The 24,278-nt window shown below is 39.4% G+C and overlaps 1 protein-coding gene across 6 annotated transcripts in view; it reads right to left on the reverse strand.

Moving 5' to 3' along the window:
* LOC113891324 (cytochrome c oxidase assembly factor 1 homolog) overlaps positions 1-24,278 on the reverse strand; it is a 94,653-nt gene that overhangs the window by 55,976 nt on the left and 14,399 nt on the right. The window contains exon 1 of one of the 6 annotated variants that reach the window (XM_027539210.1): positions 14,869-14,934. The exons of the other annotated variants lie outside the window; for them this stretch is intronic. Within the exon in view, the coding sequence (XP_027395011.1) occupies positions 14,869-14,898 (30 nt within the window). The 5' untranslated portion in view covers positions 14,899-14,934. Of the gene's footprint in view, positions 1-14,868; positions 14,935-24,278 lie in introns of those variants that run through there. 6 annotated transcript variants of the gene reach the window in all.

The raw sequence follows: 24,278 nt of genomic DNA on the forward strand, positions 1-24,278 counted from the left end.
AATGAAAAAGTTGATCTAAATAAATAATCCTCTATAGTCTCTTCAAAGTGCTACAATGTAATGTATTAGGGGAGAAAGGAAAAAAGACCAAAAGTTTATTCTCTTTAAATTTAAAACCAGGGCTTAGTATTTCATCTTCCCATGGAAATGGAGAGTAGAAAAGTAGACTTTTTTATTTTGAGGACAAATAAATAACATCTTGAAAACACTAAGTATGTGGGAAAATCTGACTCTCTAAACTATTATTTATTAAACTTTTAACTAATCCATGTAAATTTAAAAAGTCAACAGATGACATATTCTGATGTTCCTAATCACTTTGCTGACAAAGGTCCATCTAGTCAAAGCTATGGTTTTCCCAGTAGTCATGTAGAGATGTGAGAGTTGGACCATAAAGGCTGAGCCCTGAAGAATTGATACTTTCAAGCTGTGGTGTTGGAGAAGACTCTTGAGAGTCCCTTGGAGAGCAAGGAGATCAAACCAGTCAATCCTTAAAGGAAATAAACCCTGAATATTCATTGGAAGGACTGATGCTGAAGCTGAGGCTCCAATACTTTGGCCACCTGATGGGAAGAGCTGACTCATTAGAAAAGACCCTGATGCTAAGAAAGATTGAGGCAGGAGAAGGAGATGACAGAGGACAAAATGGTTGGATGGCATCACTGACTCAATGGACATGAGTTTGAGCAAATTCCAGGAGATGATGAAGGACAGCAAAGTCTGGCACGCTGCAGTCCAGGGGGTTGCAAAGAGTCGGACACAACTGAGCAACTGAACAACAATAATTAAAATACATAAAATGATAATATTATACCATTAGGAAAAGAAAGAAAATTTTAGAAGGTTAACCAATCTTTAGTTTTGGGGAGGAAGGATTGGGAACCATGTAGGAACCAGTTCCTAGGAAGTAGAAAGTGTCATTCAGGACAAATCATGAGTTATGAAACTGGTAACCAACAGATTAATAAATACAAAGAACAACAAACACTTAAATGTAAAAAAATGAATTAAATGTCCATGATTTCAGAATACTAATTTTAAGAAGATAAAGTATGAAATATACTATGTAGTTAATCCTTAATACACAAGAATATTGTTCATGGTATTTGAATATTTATTGATTGTAGCAATTCTCAGCTATTCAATATAACTCAATCTCCAGAAACAATACCTAGGCTTCTTACCAGAAAGAACTGATTATAACCATTAACATCCTACACAAATGTACCAGAGGAACACAGAAAAGTATAAAGATTTATAGTCAACCTAAAAGTTAAGGAGTATCTCCTCTAAGATAATAATCCAGATACACACTTTTTGGTCTCAATTAACTCTTACATAAATATTAGAAAGGTAGGCTTTGGGAATTCAGAAATAAATATCTGGGTAATTTACACAGAAAGAGAGAGCTACAGGTTTTGTAAATGATTGCCTGTTCTAAATGATAACTATGTTAAAAAAAAAAAAAAACAAATGTATATGGAATCAACATTTTAAGGACATCACAGCTGAAATCAGGACAAATATTTATGTTCATGGAAGGAAAGCTGTGGTTCTGGGGATAATGAAGTAAACATTTGGAAGCCTAAGCCCTAGTCTCCATATCTCTAAAGGCCCAGGTTTGCTCATTTGTAAAATAAAAAGATTCTACCATTTGAGAGGATAACAGCTAGTTATTTTTCACACTTACTGATGACAAATAAGAAGCAGGTGTATACTGTCAAATGAAAGCCATATGATAGATAAGGGAATAACTTTACATTAGAAAGCATCATTAAATATTACAACTTGCTATCAAAAAAAGCCTATAAATTACCTTTTAGTTTAGTAGCAAACTTGGTTTTTAGAACTGTTTTAGGTTCACAGGAAAACTGAGCAGAAGAGAGCTCCCATCCATCCCCAGTCCCATACACATAGCCTCTCCTACTATCAATATCCTAAGCCAGAGGGTCACATTTATTACAATCAATAAGCCTACAGTGACACATCATCTAAAGCCCATAGTTTACATCAGGGTTCACTCTTGGAGTTAACATTCCATGGGTTTTGACAAATGTATAACCATATGTAGCCACAATTATAGTATCATATAGAACGGTGTCACTGCCCTAAAAGTCCTCTTGACTTTGCCCCTTCATCCCTCCCTTGCCACCAACCCATGGCAACCACTGATCTTTCTACTCAAATTACCCTTTTTAAAGGTCAAAGGCTTACCTAGGACAATGCTTCCCTAGGAAGAGAACTAAAGAGCCTCTTGATGAAGGTGAAAGAGGAGATTTAAAAAGCTGGCTTAAAACATATCATTCAAAAAACTAAGATCATGGCATCCGGTCTCAACACTTTATGGCAAACAGATCGGGGAAAGGTGGAAACAATGGCAGATTTTATTTTCTTGGGCTCCAAAAATCACTGCAGACAGTGACCACAGCCATGAAATTAAAAGATGCTTGCCCCTCGGAAGAAAAGCTAAGACAAAACTAAACAGTGTATTAAAAAGCAGACACATCACTTTGTTGACAAAGGTCCATCTAGTCAAAGCTATGGTTTTTCCAGTAGTCATGTATGAATGTGAGAGTTAGACCATAAAGAAGGCTGAGTGCTGAAGAATTGATGCTTTTGAATTGTGGTGCTGAGGAAGACTCTTGAGAGTCCCTTGGACTGCAAGGAGATCCAACCAGTCCATCCTAAAGGAAATCAGTTCTGAATATTCATTGGAAGGACTGATGCTGAACCTGAAACTCCAATACTTTGGCCACCTGATGCGAAGAGCTGACTCATTTGAAAAGACCCTGATGCTGGGAAAGATTGAGGGCAGGAGGAGAAGCGGGCAACAGAGATGGTTGGATGGCATCCCAGACTCAATGGACATGAGTCTGAGCAAACTCTGGGAGATAGTGAAGGACAGGGAAGCCTGGCATGCTGCAGCCCACAGGGTCACAGAGAGTCAGATGTGACTTAGCAACTGAGCACCAGGACAATGCAACCTAAAGGAGGAACAACTCCCTATATGGCCATTCAACATCCTAACCTATCTTTTCTCATTCTCATTGCATCACTGAGCAACAGACATGAGAATGAAAATACTTCCCTCAAGAAATGTAATATCAGTAAGTTATTTGGTACATTAGTTATAACAAACTCTGATATTATACTCATCTAAACTTCAAAGAATTTTAGAGAATGTGGTACAACGTTACTATCTGAAAGCAAGTAAGCAGTATTTTGTCCTTACCATTTTTTCCTAATAATCTTTAATATTTATGCCATTTTTGATTAGCTTTATTTTTCAACAGATGCAATAGGTATAGCTAAAATAAAAGAAACCGGCACTTCCTGCTCCTGATAGTATAATAAAAAGCCTTCATCATAATGCCCTATGAGCTTCTGCTTCCCTGCTTTTTGTCAAGAAATTCATAGACCAAAACTCCAGCTTTTACATTTTTTTAATAGCAGTGGTCAAAATACTGGAAATTAACAGCTATCAAAAAGCAGAATCTGGCAATGTACACTTATGAGACATATTTTACAGTTAAGAAAAACCATGGTGGCCATTCCTTAGAGCTCTTCCCTGACGCAAGCCTGGCTTATAGCTGTTTCACAAGCCCTAACCCTAGACTCCGAACCACAGTCAGGCAGGTATGGGAGACCCAAACCATCCTGGCTAACTGAGTGAGGCCCCTTGTCACCTAGAGCACATTTTCACTTGCCAAAACAGCTTGTTTCCAGTCAGACAGGAGTAGAGCTGATGAGAGAGAAGGCTGAAAAGATCATCATCTCTTGTGTGTTTCCAACTACAGTGCACTGCCAAGAGGCCAGTTTTCAGATGAAAAAATGTTATTGTGGATTTTCAAGTCATTTTCTATGTATCATGTACCATGGCTAGGATCATTTTGGCTTCTCGTATTACCTAAACCCAGTACACTTTAACATGAAATTTTGTTGTTCAAGGTAGGCAACATAGATCCTTTTAAAAATCGAACCTAGCAAATGTGACTAGAAAGGGTGGGGGCTCAAATGTGGCTTCTGGATGCTAGTAACATTCTACTTCCTGATTTGGGTGCTCATTACACAATGTGTAGAGGTGCATATTATTTTCAGTATTAATGAAATACTTCAATAAACAAGCTCAAACCAAATCCAACGTTCACCAATAGAAAACTAGAGTAATGGGTATGAAACAGGTAATTCACAAAAACTCAAAAGGGCAGTAAACTTTGAAAAGATGTCCCATCCCCGTGAACTTCAGAACCCTTTCCCTACTGCCCTCAGACACACCTCTATCATTCTCAATTACTCAACCTTTTTCTCAGACGTTCCTGCTTGGGACACAACCCTGGCTGCACACACAATCACCTGGGAGTTTCAGAAAATTACCCAAGCCTGAGCTCCACCTCAGACTATTTGAGTCAGAATCTCCAGGGGCTGGGACCCAGGAAATGGTATGTTTACAAGCCCTCCCTGGTGATTTAGGTGTGCAGCCAGGGTTGAAAGTCACTGCCAACTGAAACCCGGCTCTCCCTGCAGCCCTCTGCAGTGTGTCTGCCTTAATGCTCATAATCCTCTTCCCATTAAGCTGGAGACAAGGTCGGTGCTCTTATTTCTCATTGCCACTTCCAAATTCCTATCTCACTGGTCTCTAAAAGCTTCCAGCTTTCAACCTCACATTATCAGACCACACCATTCCTAATTCTGTTGTGGTCATCAACATGACACCCCCAATCTCACTCCTGAACAATTTTAGCTCGTGGCTGTGATACTCTCTCCAACGCTGTTGTTATCAAACTGCATGATAAAAGAAATCAACAAATACCTCGAGACAAAAGAAAATAGAAAAATAACATACCAAAACTTATGGGATACAGCAAAAACAATTCTAACAGGGAAGTTCATCATAAGGATAAATGCATACATGAAGAAACAAGATAAATCTCAAATAAACAAGCTTATTTACACCTCAAGGAACTAAAAAGAGAAGAACAAATGAAACCCATACTTTATAGAAGGAAAGTAATAAAGGTCAGAGTAAAACAAAATAAATGAAATAAAGACTAAAAAGACTAGGAAAAGATCAATGAACTAACAGCTGGTTCTCTGAAGAGATAAACAAAATGGACAAACCTTTAGCTAGACTTATCAAGAAAAAAAAAAAGACTCAAAGTCCAAAATGAAAGAAGAAACATCATGATTGATACCACAGAAATACAAAGGATCGTAAGAGATTACTATGAACAATTTATATGCCAAGAAATCTGACAACCTAGAAGAAATGGATAAATACCTAGAAATAAAATGCATGATGATTTAAATATCTGCACAGATGATCCCTGACGGTCTCCTTTCCTCTCAGAATCTGGTCCTCACTTGACCGTAGCGACTCATTCTCATAATCATACCCTAGAACCTGTCATTACCAATAATTTGACCCCTTCCACCATCTCAATTTCTAGCATCCTACTCTTCAGCTACCCCTTATTTTTTCAATTCACCTCCTTGAAAACCTTTTTTAAAACTCTAGTTCTACAATCCATTGATCCTACCACCTTTTCACTGTTCTTCACCAACCTAGAGTCCATGGCCCATCACTATACCCCACTCTTTTGAACACCTTGTCAAACCCTCAACTACCTTGTCCCCTCTTCCCCTATCATCATCAGCAGGCACACCCCAAACCTAGATAAATCCTACCACCACATCATCCACACATCCAGGTGAGTTTTTTAACTCTGCTGACTGACCTCACTATGCACCTATGATCAGAGACAAGCAGGCCAAGGTGCGGCCTTGTAATCACAGACCATTTCTCTATCCTCCTGAATGACTGCTACTGTTGTCCAGTCACTAAGTTGTGTCGAACTCTTTGCAACCCCATGGACTGCAGTACACCAAGCCTCCCTGTCCCTCACTATCTCACAGAGATTGCCCAAGTTCACGTCCATTGAATTGGTGATGCTATCCAACCATTTCATCCTCTGCAATCCTCTTCTTTTGCCTTAAATATTTCACAGCATCAGGGTCTTTTCCAATGAGTCGGCTGAATAATTATGTCACACCTTTTCCTCTCTTCTCACTCTCCTTTATTTCAGTCCTACATCACATTCAATGAGAGAATAAAAAGCAATTGAATTTATTAGTTTACCCATATTTGTGCCAAAGGACTCTTACCTTCCCTTTGCCACTGGGATGAACGGTCCGTGCTCCCACGATTAATAAAATCAGTCCCTCCCCAGTATGCTAGATCCCTCTCCTTTCATCTACTCAACTCATTCCAGCAATTCTCCTTTCTCTTTCATGCAGGATCAGTTCCCCCCATTTTATATATCACTCACATCAGCATGAAACATGCTGAAGTGTCTCTTATCTTTGAAAAAACTTTCTTAATCCCGTATCTTCTTCCAGCAATAGTCCCATTTCTCTACTCTGCTTTTGGAGAGAAATTCTTCAAAGGAGATGTCTATTTTTGCTATCTCCAAAACCTGTCTTCCCATTCTCTGAGAGGATACCAACCTAGTCTTGATCGCCTCACTACTCCACAGAAAAACCTCCTGTGAAAGTCTTTATTGACCTCCATGTTGCTAAAACCAAAGATCAGGTCTCAACACTCACCCTACTTGATCTATTGGAGCATATCTGATATCACCAACCAGTCCTTTTTTAAAACACTTCACACTAGGCTTCAAAGACAATACTGCTCTGGTTCTCCTCCTCCTACCTGGGCACTCATTTTCAGTCTCTCCTGTTCCTAAGCTTCATCTTTCTGACCTCTGAACACTGATCTGGCCCAGGGCTCTTCCTGGACATCTCCATATTCATCCCTCCAATCTCATGACTTAATCCTCTCCTCGGTGTTGACATCCTTGCTTCTAGCTATTACAGACTCTACTGCAGACTCCATTGACTTCTATTGCAGACTCATGTATCTACATGCCTTGTCAACATCTTAACCAAAATGCTGAGGAAGCATCTAGAACTTGCCAGTTCAAAAATCAAACTCCTGAATTCTCCCTCCTCCCCAAACCTACTTCTTCCACTGATCCTTTTCAATGAATGGCAACTCTAGCCTTCCAGTTTTCACAGCCAAAAGCTCTGCACTGATACTTATTCTCTCACAGCCCACATCTAATATATCAGCATACCTCACTGACTCTGCTTATAAATATTATAAATAATACATGTATCAGTTCAGTTCAGTCGCTCAGTCATGTCCGACTCTTTGCAACCCCATGAATCGCAGCACGCTAGGCCTCCCTGTCCGTCATCAACTCCCAGAGTTCACCCAGACTCACATCCATTGAGTCAGTGATGCCATCCAGCCATCTCATCCTCTGTCGTCCGCTTCTCCTCCTGCCTTCAATCCCTCCCAGCATTAGAGTCTTTTCCAATGAGTCAACTCTTCACATGAGGTGGCCAAAGTACTGGAGTTTCAGCTTTAGCATCATTCCTTCCAAAGAACACCCAGGGCTGATCTCCTTCAGAATGGACTGGTTGGATCTCCTTGCAGTCCAAGGGACTCTCAAGAGTCTTCTCCAACACCACAGTTCAAAAGCATCAATTCTTCAGCGCTCAGCCTTCTTCACAGTCCAACTCTCACACCCATACATGACCACAGGAAAAACCATAGCCTTGACTAGACGAACCTTTGTTGGCAAAGGAATGTCCCTGCTTTTGAATATGCTATCTAGGTTGGTCATAACTTTCCTTCCAAGGAGTAAGCGTCTTTTAATTTCATGGCTGCACTCACCATCTGCAGTGATTTTGGAGTCCAAGAAAAGAAAGTCTGACACTGTTTCCACTGTTTCCCCATCTATTTCCCATGAAGTGATGGGATCGGATGCCATGATCTTCGTTTCCTGAATGTTGAGCTTTAAGCCAACTTTTTCATCTCCTCTTTCACTTTCATCAAGAGGCTTTTTAGTTCCTCTTCACTTTCTGCCATAAGGGTGGTGTCATCTGCATATCTGAGATTATTGATATTTCTCCCGGCAATCTTGATTCCAGCTTGTGTTTCTTCCAGTCCAGCGTTTCTCATGATGTACTCTGCACAGAAGTTAAATAAGCAGGGTGACAATATACAGCCTTGACCTACTCCTTTTCCTATTTGGAACCAGTCTGTTGTTCCATGTCCAATTCTAACTGTTGCTTCCTGACCTGCATACAAATTTCTCAAGAGGCAGATCAGGTGGTCTGGTATTCCTATCTCTTTCAGAATTTTCCACAGTTTATTGTGATCCACACAGTCAAAGGCTTTGGCATAGTCAATAAAGCAGAAATAGATGTTTTTCTGGAACTCTCTTGCTTTTTCCATGATCCAGCGGATGTTGGCAAGTCTGTATAAATAATACATCCAGACTGTGAACACTTTTCATCACCTTCATCAATTTACCACTATCTAGCTTGAATTGTAACAATGACGTCCTAATTAGTCTCGCTGCTTCCTCCTTTAGCCTCTCTTACAATCTCCTCTCAACACAACACTCTATGATCCTTTTAAAGCATAAATGAGACGATGTCATCCTCTGTTCAAAACCCTCACATTTCAGATGGCAATCACACTCAAGGTAAAAGACAAAGCCTCTATAATTGTCTATGAGGCTCACTATTCATTCTCTCGTCTCACGTCCTGCTACTCCCTTACTTACTCTATTCCAGCTGCCCTGGCTTCCCTGTGGGTCTGTGAACAGGTCACAGCCCAAGGGTCTTCTCATTTGTTATCCCTCTGCCTGGAATGTTCCTCTGGTTATCCACAAGATACTTGCTCTCTTCTTTCTCTCCACAGCATAGCACCATCTAAGATACTATGCATTTTCTCATCTATTCATTCATATCTCCCTTCACTAGGATATGGAGAAGGCAATGGCACCCCACTCCAGTCCTCTTGCCTGGAAAATCCCATGGACGGAGGAGCCTGGTGGCCTGCAGTCCATGGGATCGCTAAGAGTCGGACACGACTGAGTGACTTCACTTTCACGTTTCACTTTCAGGCATTGGAGAAGGAAATGGCAACCCACTCCAGTGTTCTTGCCTGGAGAATCCCAGGGACAGAGGAGCCTAGTGGGCTATCGTCTATGGGGTCGCACAGAGTCAGACACGACTGAAGCAACTTAGCAGCAGCAGCAGTCACTAAAATATAAGCACACAGAACTTAGCCAGTACTCAGTTCATCAGTTGGGTGAATGAATGGTGTTTCAGCTCATTAATAATTAGTAAAGCGAAAATTAGAACAGTATGAAAAACCATTACATACCAATCATATGCCAAGAATTTAAGTCTGATAAAACCAAGAATGGTCCGAATATGGAACAGAAACTATTATATACCAGTGGCAGGAGTATAAATTAATGCAAGTACTTCAGAGAACAATTTGGCAATATCTAGTAAACCTAAATATGCATATACTCTTCAATCTAACAACTCCACTTCTACATATGTATCTCTTAGACTCTGGGGCCCAGAGCAACTCTCTCACAAGTACACAAGGAGACCCCTGCAAGAATACTCAGTTCCATTTACTCAGTTGTTTGTAAATGCAAACCAGAAACCTAAATGCCTACCAACAGAAATGTATCAATTATAATAAATACATATAAGGGAGTACAATCTCACAACTAAAATGAATGACCAACCTACAAATATCAACATGCTAAAATACAATGCTGAACAAATAAAAAACATGCAGAATGATATGTTTTATAGTATGAAGCTGTTTTTTTTGGAGGGAGGGGCGGTGTGTATACCTTTAATACTAATATTTTTAGGATTAGCTTTTTTAACAGAATGACATTTCAAGCATTCTTAAACTTTAGTTTTAATATTCACAATGTTTGATTAAGTTCAAATCAACAAATATTAGAGCCTACATGAAAAAAGAATGAAGCGAGATTACCTTTTTTTATATAATTAACTAAATTATTTTCAAGAGTAAAAAGTTAATACTAGTATTTAAAACTTAAATTTCCAATGTTACTGTTTCAACCATACGTATATTACTTTAGGCCATAGGACTACCCATTAGCCTTTCTTGTCAGAGAGCAATTAATCTCTTGAACTTTTCCTCAGCATCAGCTTTCTCAGTAAATAAATTCGGATGAGCCAGAGAACTGTCCTGGTACTCGATAGCGTAGGGATGCTGCTGGGTCTATTTATTTCTCATTGCTCAGTGGATCAGCCACCACTGACGCTGGTCCTGAGGCTGCAGCAGAATGCTTTTCTTCACTTGGTTCCACTGACTTTTTGACTTCTTTACTTGATCTGAATGTTTGCTGAAGAAAAGAATCACTTTCAATGACTTCAATTTCTTTGACCCTTTTTACATGTTCCACCAGGATGGCTTGGTCCTCCTCCTTTCTTCTCCTTGCTTCTTCATTTCTTTCTTTGGGTTTCAATAATTGAAAACATGGAAAACGAAGCTATCTTGTGCGTGACTATGAGTGAGCATACGTGTGCCTGCTCAGTCGTGTCTGACTCTGCGACCCCATAGACTGTAACCCACCTGGTTCCTCTGTTCATGGAATTTTCCAAGTAAGAACAGTGACGTGGGTTGTCACTTCCTACTCCAGGGATCTTCCTGAACCAGGGATCCAACCCGCCTCTCCTGCACTGGCAGGTGGATTCTTTACCACCGTGCCACCTGGGAAGTCCGTGTCACTATATTTATACATAATAATATACATCAGGACTGTGCTTACCTCTGAGGAGGAAGGGAATAAGAGAGAAAAATAGATTCGGGGAGGAATATACAGGGTACTTCAACTGTATCCATTTTGTTTCTTAAAAAAATAAAAGCCTATTCCATATGGTAAAACAGCAGAATTTGACAGAAGTAAATGACAGCTATATAAATATTTATGTCATTCTCTAAATTCTTCTGTAACCTTAATTCATAATTTTAATGGAACATATTACATTCTAAGAAAGCTTATGTGATTAAAATTTCACATTTTCCCAACTTTATAAATACCAACAGCCAGCTTCTTCTAACTGAAATGAATGTTAAGGCTGCCAGGGCTTTTTGAAAATTCTGAAATTCCGTGAGAAGAGAGCTGGCAGCCAGCACACCCAAGTACTCCACCTCAGCTTCCTTTTCTTACAAAGAACTTCGAGTGGCATATTTCTATTTAAATATTAATCATCTGTAAACACTGCCACATAAATATACCCCTAGGGAGGGAGAGCTGTGAAGTGGAAAGACAATTTGAAGCAGATACAGCAACAGGCACCAGGACTCCTGTGAGCTTCTAAAATCACCAATTGGTACAAATGACTGACATAAAGGTAGACAACTGCTCTTACGCTTAGGGCCTTAGCCTTCTGAATTACAGTTGGACCAGTGAGATCTCTTCTGTTTTCTCAGACCTTTTACCAAAACTAGAAAGTACCTATATAACTTGAACTCAGAAGAAAAATTCCCCTTAAGATTGCTTATTGAGGCTTTCCTGGTGGCTCAGATTGTACAGAATCCACCTGCAATGCAGGAGACCCAGGTTTCATCCCTGAGTTGGGAAGATCTCCTGGAGACGAGAACGGCTACCCATTCCAGTATTCTTGCCCAGAAAATTTCAAGGACAGAGGAGCCTGGCAGGCTATAGTCCATGAGGTCGCAAAGAGTCAGGCACAACTGAGTGACTAACACTTAGAATAATACAGGATAAAAATCCAGGAACATTAAAACATAATCTTTAGGAAAATTAATGTTTGGAAGATAAAAACAAAATTTGTGGGATCACATATAATATTAAAAACAAATGTTTTAACCCTTAGATAAATCAGACAGGTTAATTTCACTGACATTAACACTACCAACTTGCTCTTATAAGCAAGACTGTTCTCAAAAATCTTAAACACGAAAACTGATACATAATATGCAGATACAGAGGCATAAATCCAGCTGGCTGGTATAAATGACAAACCTCTCGATGCTATGGTTTCCTTGATATAGTATCCCGGAAAGATAATAAACACCTGCCACCCACTAACATTTATACAGAAACTTGAAGAATCACAAGACAAAAGACAATGCAAAACAAGCTTTATTAACCAGAGTGAAGACACAGAGTTGATTCACTCGGCAGCCATGAGCCAAAAACGATGAGTCAACTAGCACAAGAACAATTCTATTATTCTAATTATTTGTATAAATTGTGTCAGTGGCTATGTGATGTGAATCATTAATAGCTTACCATACTTGTGATTTGTACTTGGTTGGGTACTTAGTTTCCAAGGACACTAATCTAAACTAGAATGTGCTTTTAAAAGCCCATTATCAGTGATTACTGATTAAATAATCTTCACAAGTAGATATTGCTTGGAGGGCACACCAAGCACACAAATGTTCCATCCGTATAAGGGCTAATATATACATCCTGAAAAGCATCTGAACATTTGAAAGTCACAAGCCCTCACCACCAGCTTATATTAGCATACACATTTTTGCAACTCTCTACCAAAAAGTTTCAAATTCCCAGGGCTTGGCTTTACTATCTAGAGCTTGGGAAAACTCACAACAGGGTGGGTTAGGAAAGCTACAATTATATCTTGACTGGGTTCATCAAATTACAGGAATGGGAGGTAAAGACATTAATTGAGACACTCATAAAAGATCACACCCTTAAAGGTGAATCCTGCACTCTGACACACTAGGATCAAATGCAGAAGTCACACTCTATCCCTTGGTGAATTTTCCAGGAAGCAAAACAACGGGAAGTGCATATACGAGAGGAGACATTCAATGCACCTTTCTGCATACAACCAAGGTACTTATTACAATTTAATTAAAAGTTTTTACACCATGCGAAATGCCAGGCTGGATGAAGCACAAGCTGGAATCAAGATTTCCGGAAGAAATATCAATAAACCTCAGATATGGAGATGACCCCACCCTTATGGCAGAAAGTGAAGAACTAAAGACCCTCTTGATGAAAGTGAAAGAAGAGAGTGAAAAGCTAGCTTAAAACTCAACATTCAGAAAACTAAGATCATGGCATCTGGTCCCATCACTTCATGGCAAACAGATGGGGAAACGATGGAAACAATGACAGACTTTATTTTGGGGGGGCTCCAAAATCACTGCAGATGGTGACTGCAGCCAGGAAATTAAAAGATGCTTGCTCCTTGGAAGAAAAGTTGTGACCAACCTAGACAGGATATTAAAAAGCAAAGACATTACTTTGCCAACAAAGGTCTGTCTAGTCAAAGGTGTGGTTTTTCCAGTAGTCATGTATGGATGTGAGAGTTAGACTACAAAGAAAACTGAGCACCAAAGAACTGATGCTTTTGAGCTGTGGTGTTGGAGAAGACTCTTCAGAGTTCCTTGGACTGCAAGGAGATCCAACCAGTCCATCCTAAAGGAAATCAGTTCTGAATATTCACTGGAAGGACTGATGCTGAAGCTGAAACTCCAATACTTTGGCCACCTGATGTGAAGAACTGACTCATTTGAAAACACCCTGATGCTGGGAAAGATTGAAGGCGGGAGGAATAGGGGATGACAGAGGATGAGATGGTTGAATGGCAACACTGACTAAATGGACATGAGTTTGAGTAAGCTCTGAGAGTTGGTGATGGACAGAGAAGCCTGGCGTGCAGTCCATGGGATCACAAAGAGTAGGACACGACTGAGCAACTGAACTGAACAAGTAATACCACAGCTATGTAGAATGCTGTTAACATCCCAACACCTAATTAGCATATCAGACACTATCACTTCAGAATGAGAGCTGTCTTAAAAGTCATGGCCAAAGGCATTTGAGAAATAAGTTGAAAGAGAAATTAGGCAGGAGATGGGATATTCCTAGGGCATGATTAGAGTCAGCCTACCTTTTCAAATATACAAATACCAGGGCATGGGACTATTTTAAGTACATTTTTGGTCTGCCCTTTTGATTCGTCATCTCAAAGATCTATATTAAGTATATAAGTATATTTATATATTCAACATAACTTTTTATTAAAAAAACAAGTTGTCAATTTATTTTACTAATGCTCATTGGTGTAAGAGGTGCTCTGAAAGATGTAGCTTTTTAAAAATTTCTCCTTCATTTTTTAAAATTTATTTTTAATTGAAGGATAATTGCTTTACAATATTGACTTTATTTCTGCCCTATATCAACATGAATTAACCATAGGTGTACACATACATGTCCCTTCCCTCTTGAAACCTCCTTGCCACCTCCACTCTTTCTCACCTCCCTAGGCTGTTACAGAGCCCTGGTTTCAAGCACCTGAGGGGCAAGGGAAACTTAACTTCTACCTCTTTAGTGTACCCCACTAAACAAAAATCAAGACTATGCCAGCAAATCCAGGATGCTCTATGACTTTGATGGATCTTATCCAAATTAAACTTTAAATATTTAGCATCACCTGGTATTAAATTTATTCTTTAAATTGAAGAATGTATGGATCACAACAAGTAATATAAAACCTCAAATCAGTAATAATATTCCAACATTAGTGTGAATTAAACCTTTTGGAATTGTCTGAAAATGCTAATTTTGTGTATATATGAAATTACCCATTTTAAAAAAAAGCCTCTGCTGTTGCTGCTAGCCTTATTTGTCTTATGGAAAAATTCATTAGACTCACAGTCTAACTAATTCCGGCCTCAGATTGCAAATATAATTTCTAGTAACAGAGAAAAATACTAGCAGAGAAGCCCTGATAGACTTTCGAAAAATATAGGATGATCCCTGTACGTAAATGGGGAAGGGGGGTAGGGGGGGACTTAAATTTATAGTTTAATATTCAAGCTCATAGTGATCTGTTATTATAAAGTTTCATTTTTTAAATGGGATGGCAATGTTCTTTACAGTTTGCAAATGTACCAAGTTAAGAAAATGAAGCTATAGCAACACTAGCCTCTGCACCCAGAACACATACCTCTCCACCGGGTGCTCTGGAAAGAAGCATTAATTCTTCTCAGGTTATCAGAGACTCAGGGGTCCCCTGCCTCAAAGAAATTACAATATGGACCAACATATCATTTTGTCAATAGCAGTAATAAGATTATGCCAACATATCCTGACTACCTTACCAGTTTTCATTTTTAAACGAGAAAGCTACAAACAAAATCAAAAACTTCTGTAGACGTAGAGCAATATATGACTTTGAAGAATCCTTTTCAGACAGAATTAAAATACGTCTTTACCACTAAATTATTTTTAAATAAACTGTGAAAACTCTTTTAGTAACTAACAAATAAAAGTACTTACTAGAGAAAAAAATTTCATTTTTTTATATTCAGTTCAGTTCAGTCGCTCAGTCGTGTCCGACTCTTTGCGACCCCGTGAAAAGAAAACCTCTTTTACACAAATGTTTAGCATATTTTGATTCAGAAGCTAAAAAGTTATCACCATTATTAATACCAGTTGATATAACTGATATGACTATATGGAAAGATAATACAAAGAATTACTTAAAACCATTACCAGAAAATCAATGAGTTTAATCAAGTGTGATGTAAATGATAATCATAAAAATCAACACTTGTTATAAATACTCAATTACAAAAAATTTTCAAAACAAATTCCATTTGCAATTAGAAACATGAATATATTGAAACTTTCAAAATTTAACCAGGAATGTACATAACTTTTACAAACCTCTTGGGTTAAAAACAAGGTTTGAAACAATAGAAAAAGTACCCCAAAAAAGTGATAGCTTCAACTAGTTACAATTAAGACTTTCTACAATGAAAACTAAAACATTATGCTTTTGTCATCTTTAAAAATATATTATACTGCTATTGGGTCACACAAAAACTTGAAGCATCTGAATTTTCAAAGCCAAAGTCACTTTCTGTGCCGTGTGCTGGCTAAAAGAGCCCCCAAAGATTAAACTCTAATCTTTAAAGAGTTCACAAATTTATAAGTGTATCCTCAAGCCCAAAATTAATCAATAATCAAAGGACATATGCAAATACAAATGAAATGGAGAAGAAGGACAATCTCATATTGACTATTCACTGGGCATTATAAAGCTGGGTGGTTCTTTTCTTACTGAAGTTGAACACAAGAAAAGCTCACAAAACATAAATGTTCAGCTCAGTAAATCAGAACAAAACAAACACCCATGTACCCCCCATGCAGGTCTAGAAACAGAGCACTGCTAGTATCTGGGCAGCGAGGAAGAGACTGCCTCCCAGTCATAACACCCTTCTTTCTCTCCAAGCCAAACTACCATGGCTTTGAAATACCGGTATCATATAGCGTGTACTCTTTAGCATGTGGGTTCTTTGGGTTAACATTTTGTTTTTCAGATACATCCATTTTGTTGTGTGAGCTGAGTTTGTTCATTTTCATGTACAGTATTATATTCCTAGGCAGGAACATATAATAATGTACTTGCCTGCTATATTATGATGTACGTTTCTCATATGTCCCCAGTATGAAGCTAGACCAAACAGGGCTGCTATAAACATTCGTGTACACACAACTTGGTTGCACACATGAAACCATTTCTGTGGCAAGTGGAACAGCGGCGTCATAAAGTATGCACACAATCAGCTTCAATACTGCCAACCAGTTTACCAAAATGGTTGAACCAATTTATATATACCAAGAGTGTATGAGAATTTCCTTGCCCAAATTCCTACAAACTCTCTATTGTTAGTCTTTTTAATTAAGTGTTCTGGTAGGTGAATAGTACATATATGCCATTATGGTTTTAATTTGCATTTCTCTAATGACTGTGGTCTTGAGCACCTTTTCTTATTTTTACTGGACATTTTGGACATCTTTTTGGTGAACTGCCTGCTCAAGTCTCTCATTTTTCTATTGGGTTGCCTTTTTCTCATGGATCTGCAGCAACCCCACTGCCACTCTGCTGCCACCCCTCACCTCCATGGAATAATAACTCCAAAAGTGATGATACTACCAGATTTAAGCACTCCTGCATGCAAACACTAGTCTATGTCATCTCACTAACCCTAACCGTGTATGGTGGGTTAACTATCCCTATTTTAGAGATGAGGCAAAAACACACAACCAAGAAATGAGCGAGAGAGAGAGAGTGAGTGCGCGCGCACGCACCAGTAGGCCAAGGTTCAAGTCCAAGTCTGCTCTCCCAAACCAAGCGTCCCTCACTGCTCTCTGGCTGCCCTTGCCATCTGCTCACATGGTCTCACTGCTCACCCAGGAAGCCTCCTAGCTGCTGAGCACATTCCCAGGCCTATTCCCTCAGCACTGTAAATCCTACTATGCCTTTATTCATTCCACAAACTCTGTGAAAGGAAAATCAACATGAAGTCAACATTGATAAGAGAGCTCTCTAAACTGGATCCAAGAGGCCACTGAGGAAGTGAAACTTCACATCTCAACACAGATGGGAGAACCCTTTGTCAGAGTGCTGCCAATAACTTCTCCCACTCTGTGGCTTGCCTTCTTACTCTCTTAAAGGTGATTTTTTATTGACAGAAACTCTTCATTTTAGTAAAATCCAATTTATAATTTTCTTTTTGTACTTAATCATTTTTGTGTCCTATTTAAGAAAGCTTTGCATACTCTAAGGCCACATATTTTCCTGTACTGTCTCCTAACAGATTTACTGTTTTGCCTTTCACAAGTAGATCTATGATCCACTGAGAATTTGAGTGTAGCCTGAGATAGGGGTTTGGGTCCACTTTGTTCCATGTAAATATGCATGATGCTCGAGCACCATTTACTAAAATACCACATTTACACTGTTCTGCGTGCCACCTTTCCCACAAAACAAGTGTACGCTTGTTTCTGGATTCTTTATTCTATTCCACTGATCTACTGAAACAAGAGTATTGTATATCCTTGCACCAACAGAACAGTCTTTATTAATCTAGCTTAATTTTAATTTAAAATCTTGAGATCTATCAAATTGTTCCACTTTTGTTCCTGAAGAGTGTCTTGGCTTTTCTCAGCTTTTTGCATTTTCATACAAATGTATCTCTTTTAATGACTGTCACAACCCTTTAGGTAACTAAAGCTTATCAACCCACTTTAAAAACATGGCAAAGCAAACCTGGAAAACTGATATAACTTGACTGAGGTCATAAAACTGCACAGCCCAGGTCTGAACCCAGGAATGTGCTTATGCTAAGTCCACACCTACAATATCCTGCATGCCTATAAACTTACACATGTGAAAATGTTAAACCTAAAAACAGACACAAGTAAAAATAACAACGAATTATTATTTTACTACCTACTGGATTTCCTGTAAGTAATGTTAAGATAACTAATTCTAACAATGCTGGCAAATAAATTTATTATGAAATTGGTACAATGGTACCAATTTTGCCAACAGAAGTAAAAACAACTATTAATACAATCCTTTTAGAGTTCTAAGAAACTAAATGTGGTTACTGCTAATAAAGGTACAAGAGAAGTTGATATCCTGAAGCATTGATTTAGTTACTTCCTGCTTAAAGCCCAATTGTTTTACAATGTGGGTCATGCCTTACTCCCATTCTAGTGCATTAAGAAGATGAAATGAATAGATCTTTGGTAGGTAAAGGAGAGAAAAGATTCATGGACAATTCCCAAATATCTGGCTTGAGCAAAGGGTACTCAAAGAATTAATAGTCTATGAACTAATACCTCTTTAGCAACTACGCACTGTGGTAAGTGCTTGACATAAATTATCTCATCTCATCCTACCAACTCTAGCAGGTATTACTTCTGTCCCAAACTACAAATGAAAAAAATCAGAATGGGAAAGAAAGTACTGAGTATCAGATCTTAACTGAACGTTTCAGTTGCTAAGATCTTTCTACCATAACAAACTGCTAATATCTATGTGATATTTATTTGACAAGTGAACTGAAAAACTAGATTTTCCACTGGGGAATATACAAGTGACCCTAAAACAACAGCCAGGCAGCTGTCAGGATTTCACTGTAATTCAATATAGCAAGTCACATGGGAGCCTTTTGACATTATTGCCCCTAGCAAAGTCACCTTTGAAAACAATACTCCATTTGTTTGCCTGGGTTTTTCTACCTCTTTTTACCCTTAAAGTTTGGCACTATAAACTTAAAAAAAAAAAGTTTAGATCTTTAATATATGTTAGAAACAATACAATAGCTCACCCTACACTTTTTACAATCCCACTACAGTGACTAGTAAATTAAAACTAGTATGACATGGATAAACAACAAGTTCCAACTGTGTAGCATAGGGAATTATATTCAATATCCTGCGATAAACCATTATGGAAAAGAATATGAAAATATATATACATATATATACATGTACCCACACGTATAACTGAGTTACTTTCCTGTACAGCAGAAATTAAACACAACATTGTAAATCAACTATACTTGAATAAAATAAAAAAAAAACTAGGAGCAGAGGGTAAGATGGTTAGGTAGCATTACCAAGTCAATGGGCATGAATCTGAGCAAACTCCAGGAGATAATAGAGGACAAAGGAGCCTGGCGGGCTGCAGTCCAGAGAGTCAGACACAACTTAGTGACTGAGTAACAACAAAATGTGTGTGTGTGTGTGTGTGTGTGTGTGTGTGTACAATAGAATAATACATAGCCAAAAAAATGAAATTTTGCCATTTGCAACAATATGGATGGAGCCAGAGGGTATTATGCTTAGTGAAATAAGTCAGACAGAGAAAGGCAAATACTGTGTGATATCACTTGCATGTGGAATCTAAAAAACACAACAGATGTGAATATAGCTAAAAAACAGACTCACAGAAGTAGAGGAGAGACTAGTGGTTACCAGTGGGGAGAGGAAAGGTGGAAGGGGCAAGATAGAAGTAGAGGATTAAGAGGTACAGACTGGGACTTTTCTGGTGTTCTAACGGCCAAGGCTCCATGCTCCCAGCGCAGGGTGTGCGGGTTCAATCCCTGGTCAGGGAACTAGATCCCACACGCCGCAACTAAGAGTTTGCATTCTGAAACCAAAAAGATTCCACATGCTGCAACACAGACCAGAGATCCTGTGTGCTGCAACTAAGAGTCGGCACAGCAAAATAAATGTTTTTTAAAAAGAGGTACAAACTACCAAGTATAAAATAAGCTACAGTGATACACTGCTCAACACAGAGAATATAGCTAATGCATTATGATAACTACAAATGAAATATAATCTTTAAAAATTCTGAATATCTTGTACATCTGAAACTGATATATCATAAACTATACTTCAATAAAAATAATTCAATTTTTTTTAATTACTTGGAAACAAAACTAGCATTAGAGACTCGTGAAAGGGTAACAGATCACTATGATACATCTCAATAAACTGGGCAGAAGAGAATAATTTCCTTATATACACAAGCATGGGAAATACAAGCAGGAAAGATATGAACCTGCTTTATTCTGTACTCTTCAGACCACATCAATAATACTGGGCAATGCACTTAAGAGGACAACATATCAAATAGAGTAACAATTTTTACCTAACAGTAAGATTTATAATGTAGAGTCCTGGAAATTACTTATAAAAATAGGCTCTATTTCACTGAGTCTGAAGATGGGGCCTAGAAATCTGACTTTTTTAAGTTTCTATAAAACAGGCAGAAAACAACAAAATGGCAATAAGCACATACCTATCAACATTACTTTAAATGAAATGGACTAAATTCTCCATTCAAAAGGGATAAGGTAGCTATACAAATAAAAAAACAAGCTCCAATTATGTGATGCATGTAAGAGACAAACTTCAGCTTTAGTTATACAAATAGGCTCAAAATGAAGAGATATTCCACACAAATGGAAACCAAAAGAGAGCCTCAGATCAGATTAGATCAGATCAGTTGCTCAGTCGTGTCCGACTCTTTGCGACCCCATGAATCGCAGCACGCCAGGCCTCCCTGTCCATCACCAACTCCCGGAGTTCATCCAGACTCACGTCCATCGAGTCAGTGATGCCATCCAGCCATCTCATCCTCTGTCGTCCCCTTCTCCTCCTGCCCCCAATCCCTCCCAGCATCAGAGTCTTTTCCAATGAGTCAACTCTTCACATTAGGTGCCCAAAGTACTGGAGTTTCAGCTTTAGCACCATTCCTTCCAAAGAAATCCCAGGGCTGATATCCTTCACAATGGACTGGTTGGATCTCCTTGCAGTCCAAGGGACTCTCAAAGAGTCTTATCCAATACCACAGTTCAAAAGCATCAATTCTTCGGCGCTCAGCCTTCTTCACAGTCCAACTCTCACATCCATACATGACCACAGGGAAAACCATAGCCTTGATTAGACAGACCTTTGTTGGCAAAGTAATGTCCCTGCTTTTGAATACGCTATCTAGGTTGGTCATAACTTTCCTTCCAAGGAGTAAGCGTCTTTTAATTTCATGGCTGCACTCACCATCTGCAGTGATTTTGGAGCCCAGAAAAATAAAGTCTGACACTGTTTCCACTGTTTCCCCATCTATTTCCCATGAAGTGATGGGACCAGATGCCATGATCTTTATTTTCTGAAAGTCGAGCTTTAAGCCAACTTTTTCACTCTACTCTTTCACTTTCATCAAGAGGCTTTTTAGTTTCTCTTCACTTTCTGCCATAAGGGTGGTGTCATCTGCATATCTGAGGTTATTGATATTTCTCCGGGCAATCTTGATTCCAGCTTGTGTTTCTTCCAGTCCAGCGTTTCTCATGATGTACTCTGCATATAAGTTAAATAAACAGGGTGACAATATACAGCCTTGACGAACTCCTTTTCCTATTTGGAACCAGTCTGTTGTTCCACGTCCAGTTCCAACTGTTGCCTCCTGACCTGCATACAGATTTCTCAAGAGGCAGATCAGGTGGTCTGGTATTCCCATCTCTTTCAGAATTTTCCACAGTTTATTGTGATCCAATAGTCAACAGTCAAAGGCTTTGGCACAGTCAATAAAGCAGAAATAGATGCTTTTCTGGAACTCTCTTGCTTTTTCCATGATCCAGCAGATGTTGGCAATATGATCTCTGGTTCCTCTGCCTTTTCTAAAATCAGCTTGAACATCAGGAAGTTCACTGTTCACGTATTGCTGAAGCCTGGCTTGGAGAATTTTGAGCATTACTTTACTAGCGTGTGAGATGAGTGCAACTGTGCGGTAATTTGAGCATTCTTTGGCATTGCCTTTCTTTGGGATTGGAATGAAAACCGACCTTTTCCAGTCCTGTGGCCACTGCTGAGTTTTCCAAATTTGCTGGCATATTGAGTGCAGCACTTTCACAGCATCATCTTTCAGGATTTGAAATAGCTCAACTGGAATTCCATCACCTCCACTAGCTTTGTTCATAGTGATGCTTTCTAAGGCCCACTTGACTTCACATTCCAGGATGTCTGGCTCTAGGTCAGTGATCAGACCATCGTGATTATCTGGGTCGTGAAGATCTCTTTTGTACAGTTCTTCTGTGTATTCTTGCCATCTCTTCTTAATGTCTTCTGCTTCTGTTAGGTCCATACCATTTCTGTCCTTTATCGAGCCCATCTTTGCATGAAATGTTCCTTTGGTAGCTCTGATTTTCTTGAAGAGATCCCTAGTCTTTCCCATTCTGTTGTTTTCCTCTATTTCTTTGCATTGATCGCTGAAGAAGGCTTTCTTATCTCTTCTTGCTATTCTCTGGAACTCTGCATTCAGATGTTTATATCTTTCCTTTTCTCCTTTGCTTTTCACTTCTTTTCTTTTCACAGCTATTTGTAAGGCCTCCTCAGACAGCCATTGTGCTTTTTGCATTTCTTTTCTATGGGAATGGTCTTGATCCCTGTCTCCTGTACAATGTCACGAACCTCATTCCATAGTTCATCAGGCACTCTATCTATCAGATCTAGTCCCTTAAATCTATTTCTCACTTCCACTGTATAATCATAAGGGATTTGATTTAGGTCATACCTGAATGGTCTAGTGGTTTTCCCTACTTTCTTCAATTTAAGTCTGAATTTGGCAATAAGGAGTTCATGGTCTGAGCCACAGTCAGCTCCTGGTCTTGTTTTTGCTGACTGTATAGAGCTTCCCCATCTTTGGCTGCAAAGAGTATAATCAATCTGATTTCCGTGTTGACCATCTGGTGATGTCCATGTATAGAGTCTTCTCTTGTGTTGTTGGAAGAGGGTGTTTGTTATGACCAGTGCATTTTCTTGGCAAAACTCTATTAGTCTTCGCCCTGCTTCATTCCGTATTCCAAGGCCAAATTTGCCTGTTACTCCAGGTGTTTCTTGACTTCCTACTTTTGCATTCCAGTCCCTGATAATGAAAAGGACATCTTTTATGGGTGTTAGTTCTAAAAGGTCTTGTAGGTCTTCATAGAACCGTTCAACTTCAGCTTCTTCAGTGTTACTGGTTGGGGCACAGACTTGGATTACTGTGATATTGAATGGTTTGCCTTGGAAACGAACAGAGATCATTCTGTCGTTTTTGAGATTGCATCCAAGTACTGCAGTTTGGACTCTTTTGTTGACCATGATGGCCACTCCATTTCTTCTGAGGGATTCCTGCCCGCAGTAGTAGATATAATGATCATCTGAGTTAAATTCACCCATTTCAGTCCATTTCAGTTCGCTGATTCCTAGAATGTTGACATTCACTCTTGCCATCTCTTGTTTGACCACTTCCAATTTGCCTTGATTCATGGACCTGACATTCCAGGTTCCTATGCAATATTGCTCTTTACAGCATCAGACCTTGCTTCTATCACCAGTCACATCCACAGCTGGGTATTCTTTTTGCTTTGGCTTCATCCCTTCATTCTTTCTGGAGTTATTTCTCCACTGATCTTCAGTAGCATATTGGGCACCTACTGAACTGGGGAGTTTCTCTTTCAGTATCCTATCATTTTGCCTTTTCATACTGTTCATGGGGTTCTCAAGGCAAGAATACTGAAGTGGTTTGCCATTCCCTTCTCCAGTGGACCACATTCTGTCAAATCTCTCCACCATGACCCGCCCGTCTTGGGTTGCCCCACGGGTATGGCTTAGTTTCATTGAGTTAGACAAGGCTGTGGTCCTAGTGTGATTAGATTGACTAGTTTTCTGTGAGTATGGTTTCAGTGTGTTTGCCCTCTGATGCCCTCTTGCAACACTTACCGTCTTACTTGGGGTTCTCTTACCTTGGGCGTGGGGTATCTCTTCACGGCTGCTCCAGCAAAGCACAACCATTGCTCCTTACCTTGGACGAGGGGTATCTCCTCACCGCCGCCCTTCCTGACCTTCAACATGGGATAGCTCCTCTAGGCCCTCCTGCACCCACGCAGCCACAGCTCCTTGGATGTGGGGTTGGTCCTCCCGGCCACTGCCCCTCCCTCGGGCGTGGGGTTGCTCCTCCAGGCCTCGGCCCCCGACCTCAGACGTGGGGTAGCTCCTCTGGGCCATTCTTGC

Source organism: Bos indicus x Bos taurus, chromosome 4 (genome assembly GCF_003369695.1).
Source record: "Bos indicus x Bos taurus breed Angus x Brahman F1 hybrid chromosome 4, Bos_hybrid_MaternalHap_v2.0, whole genome shotgun sequence".
In the NCBI taxonomy this organism is placed as follows: Eukaryota; Metazoa; Chordata; class Mammalia; order Artiodactyla; family Bovidae; genus Bos; species Bos indicus x Bos taurus.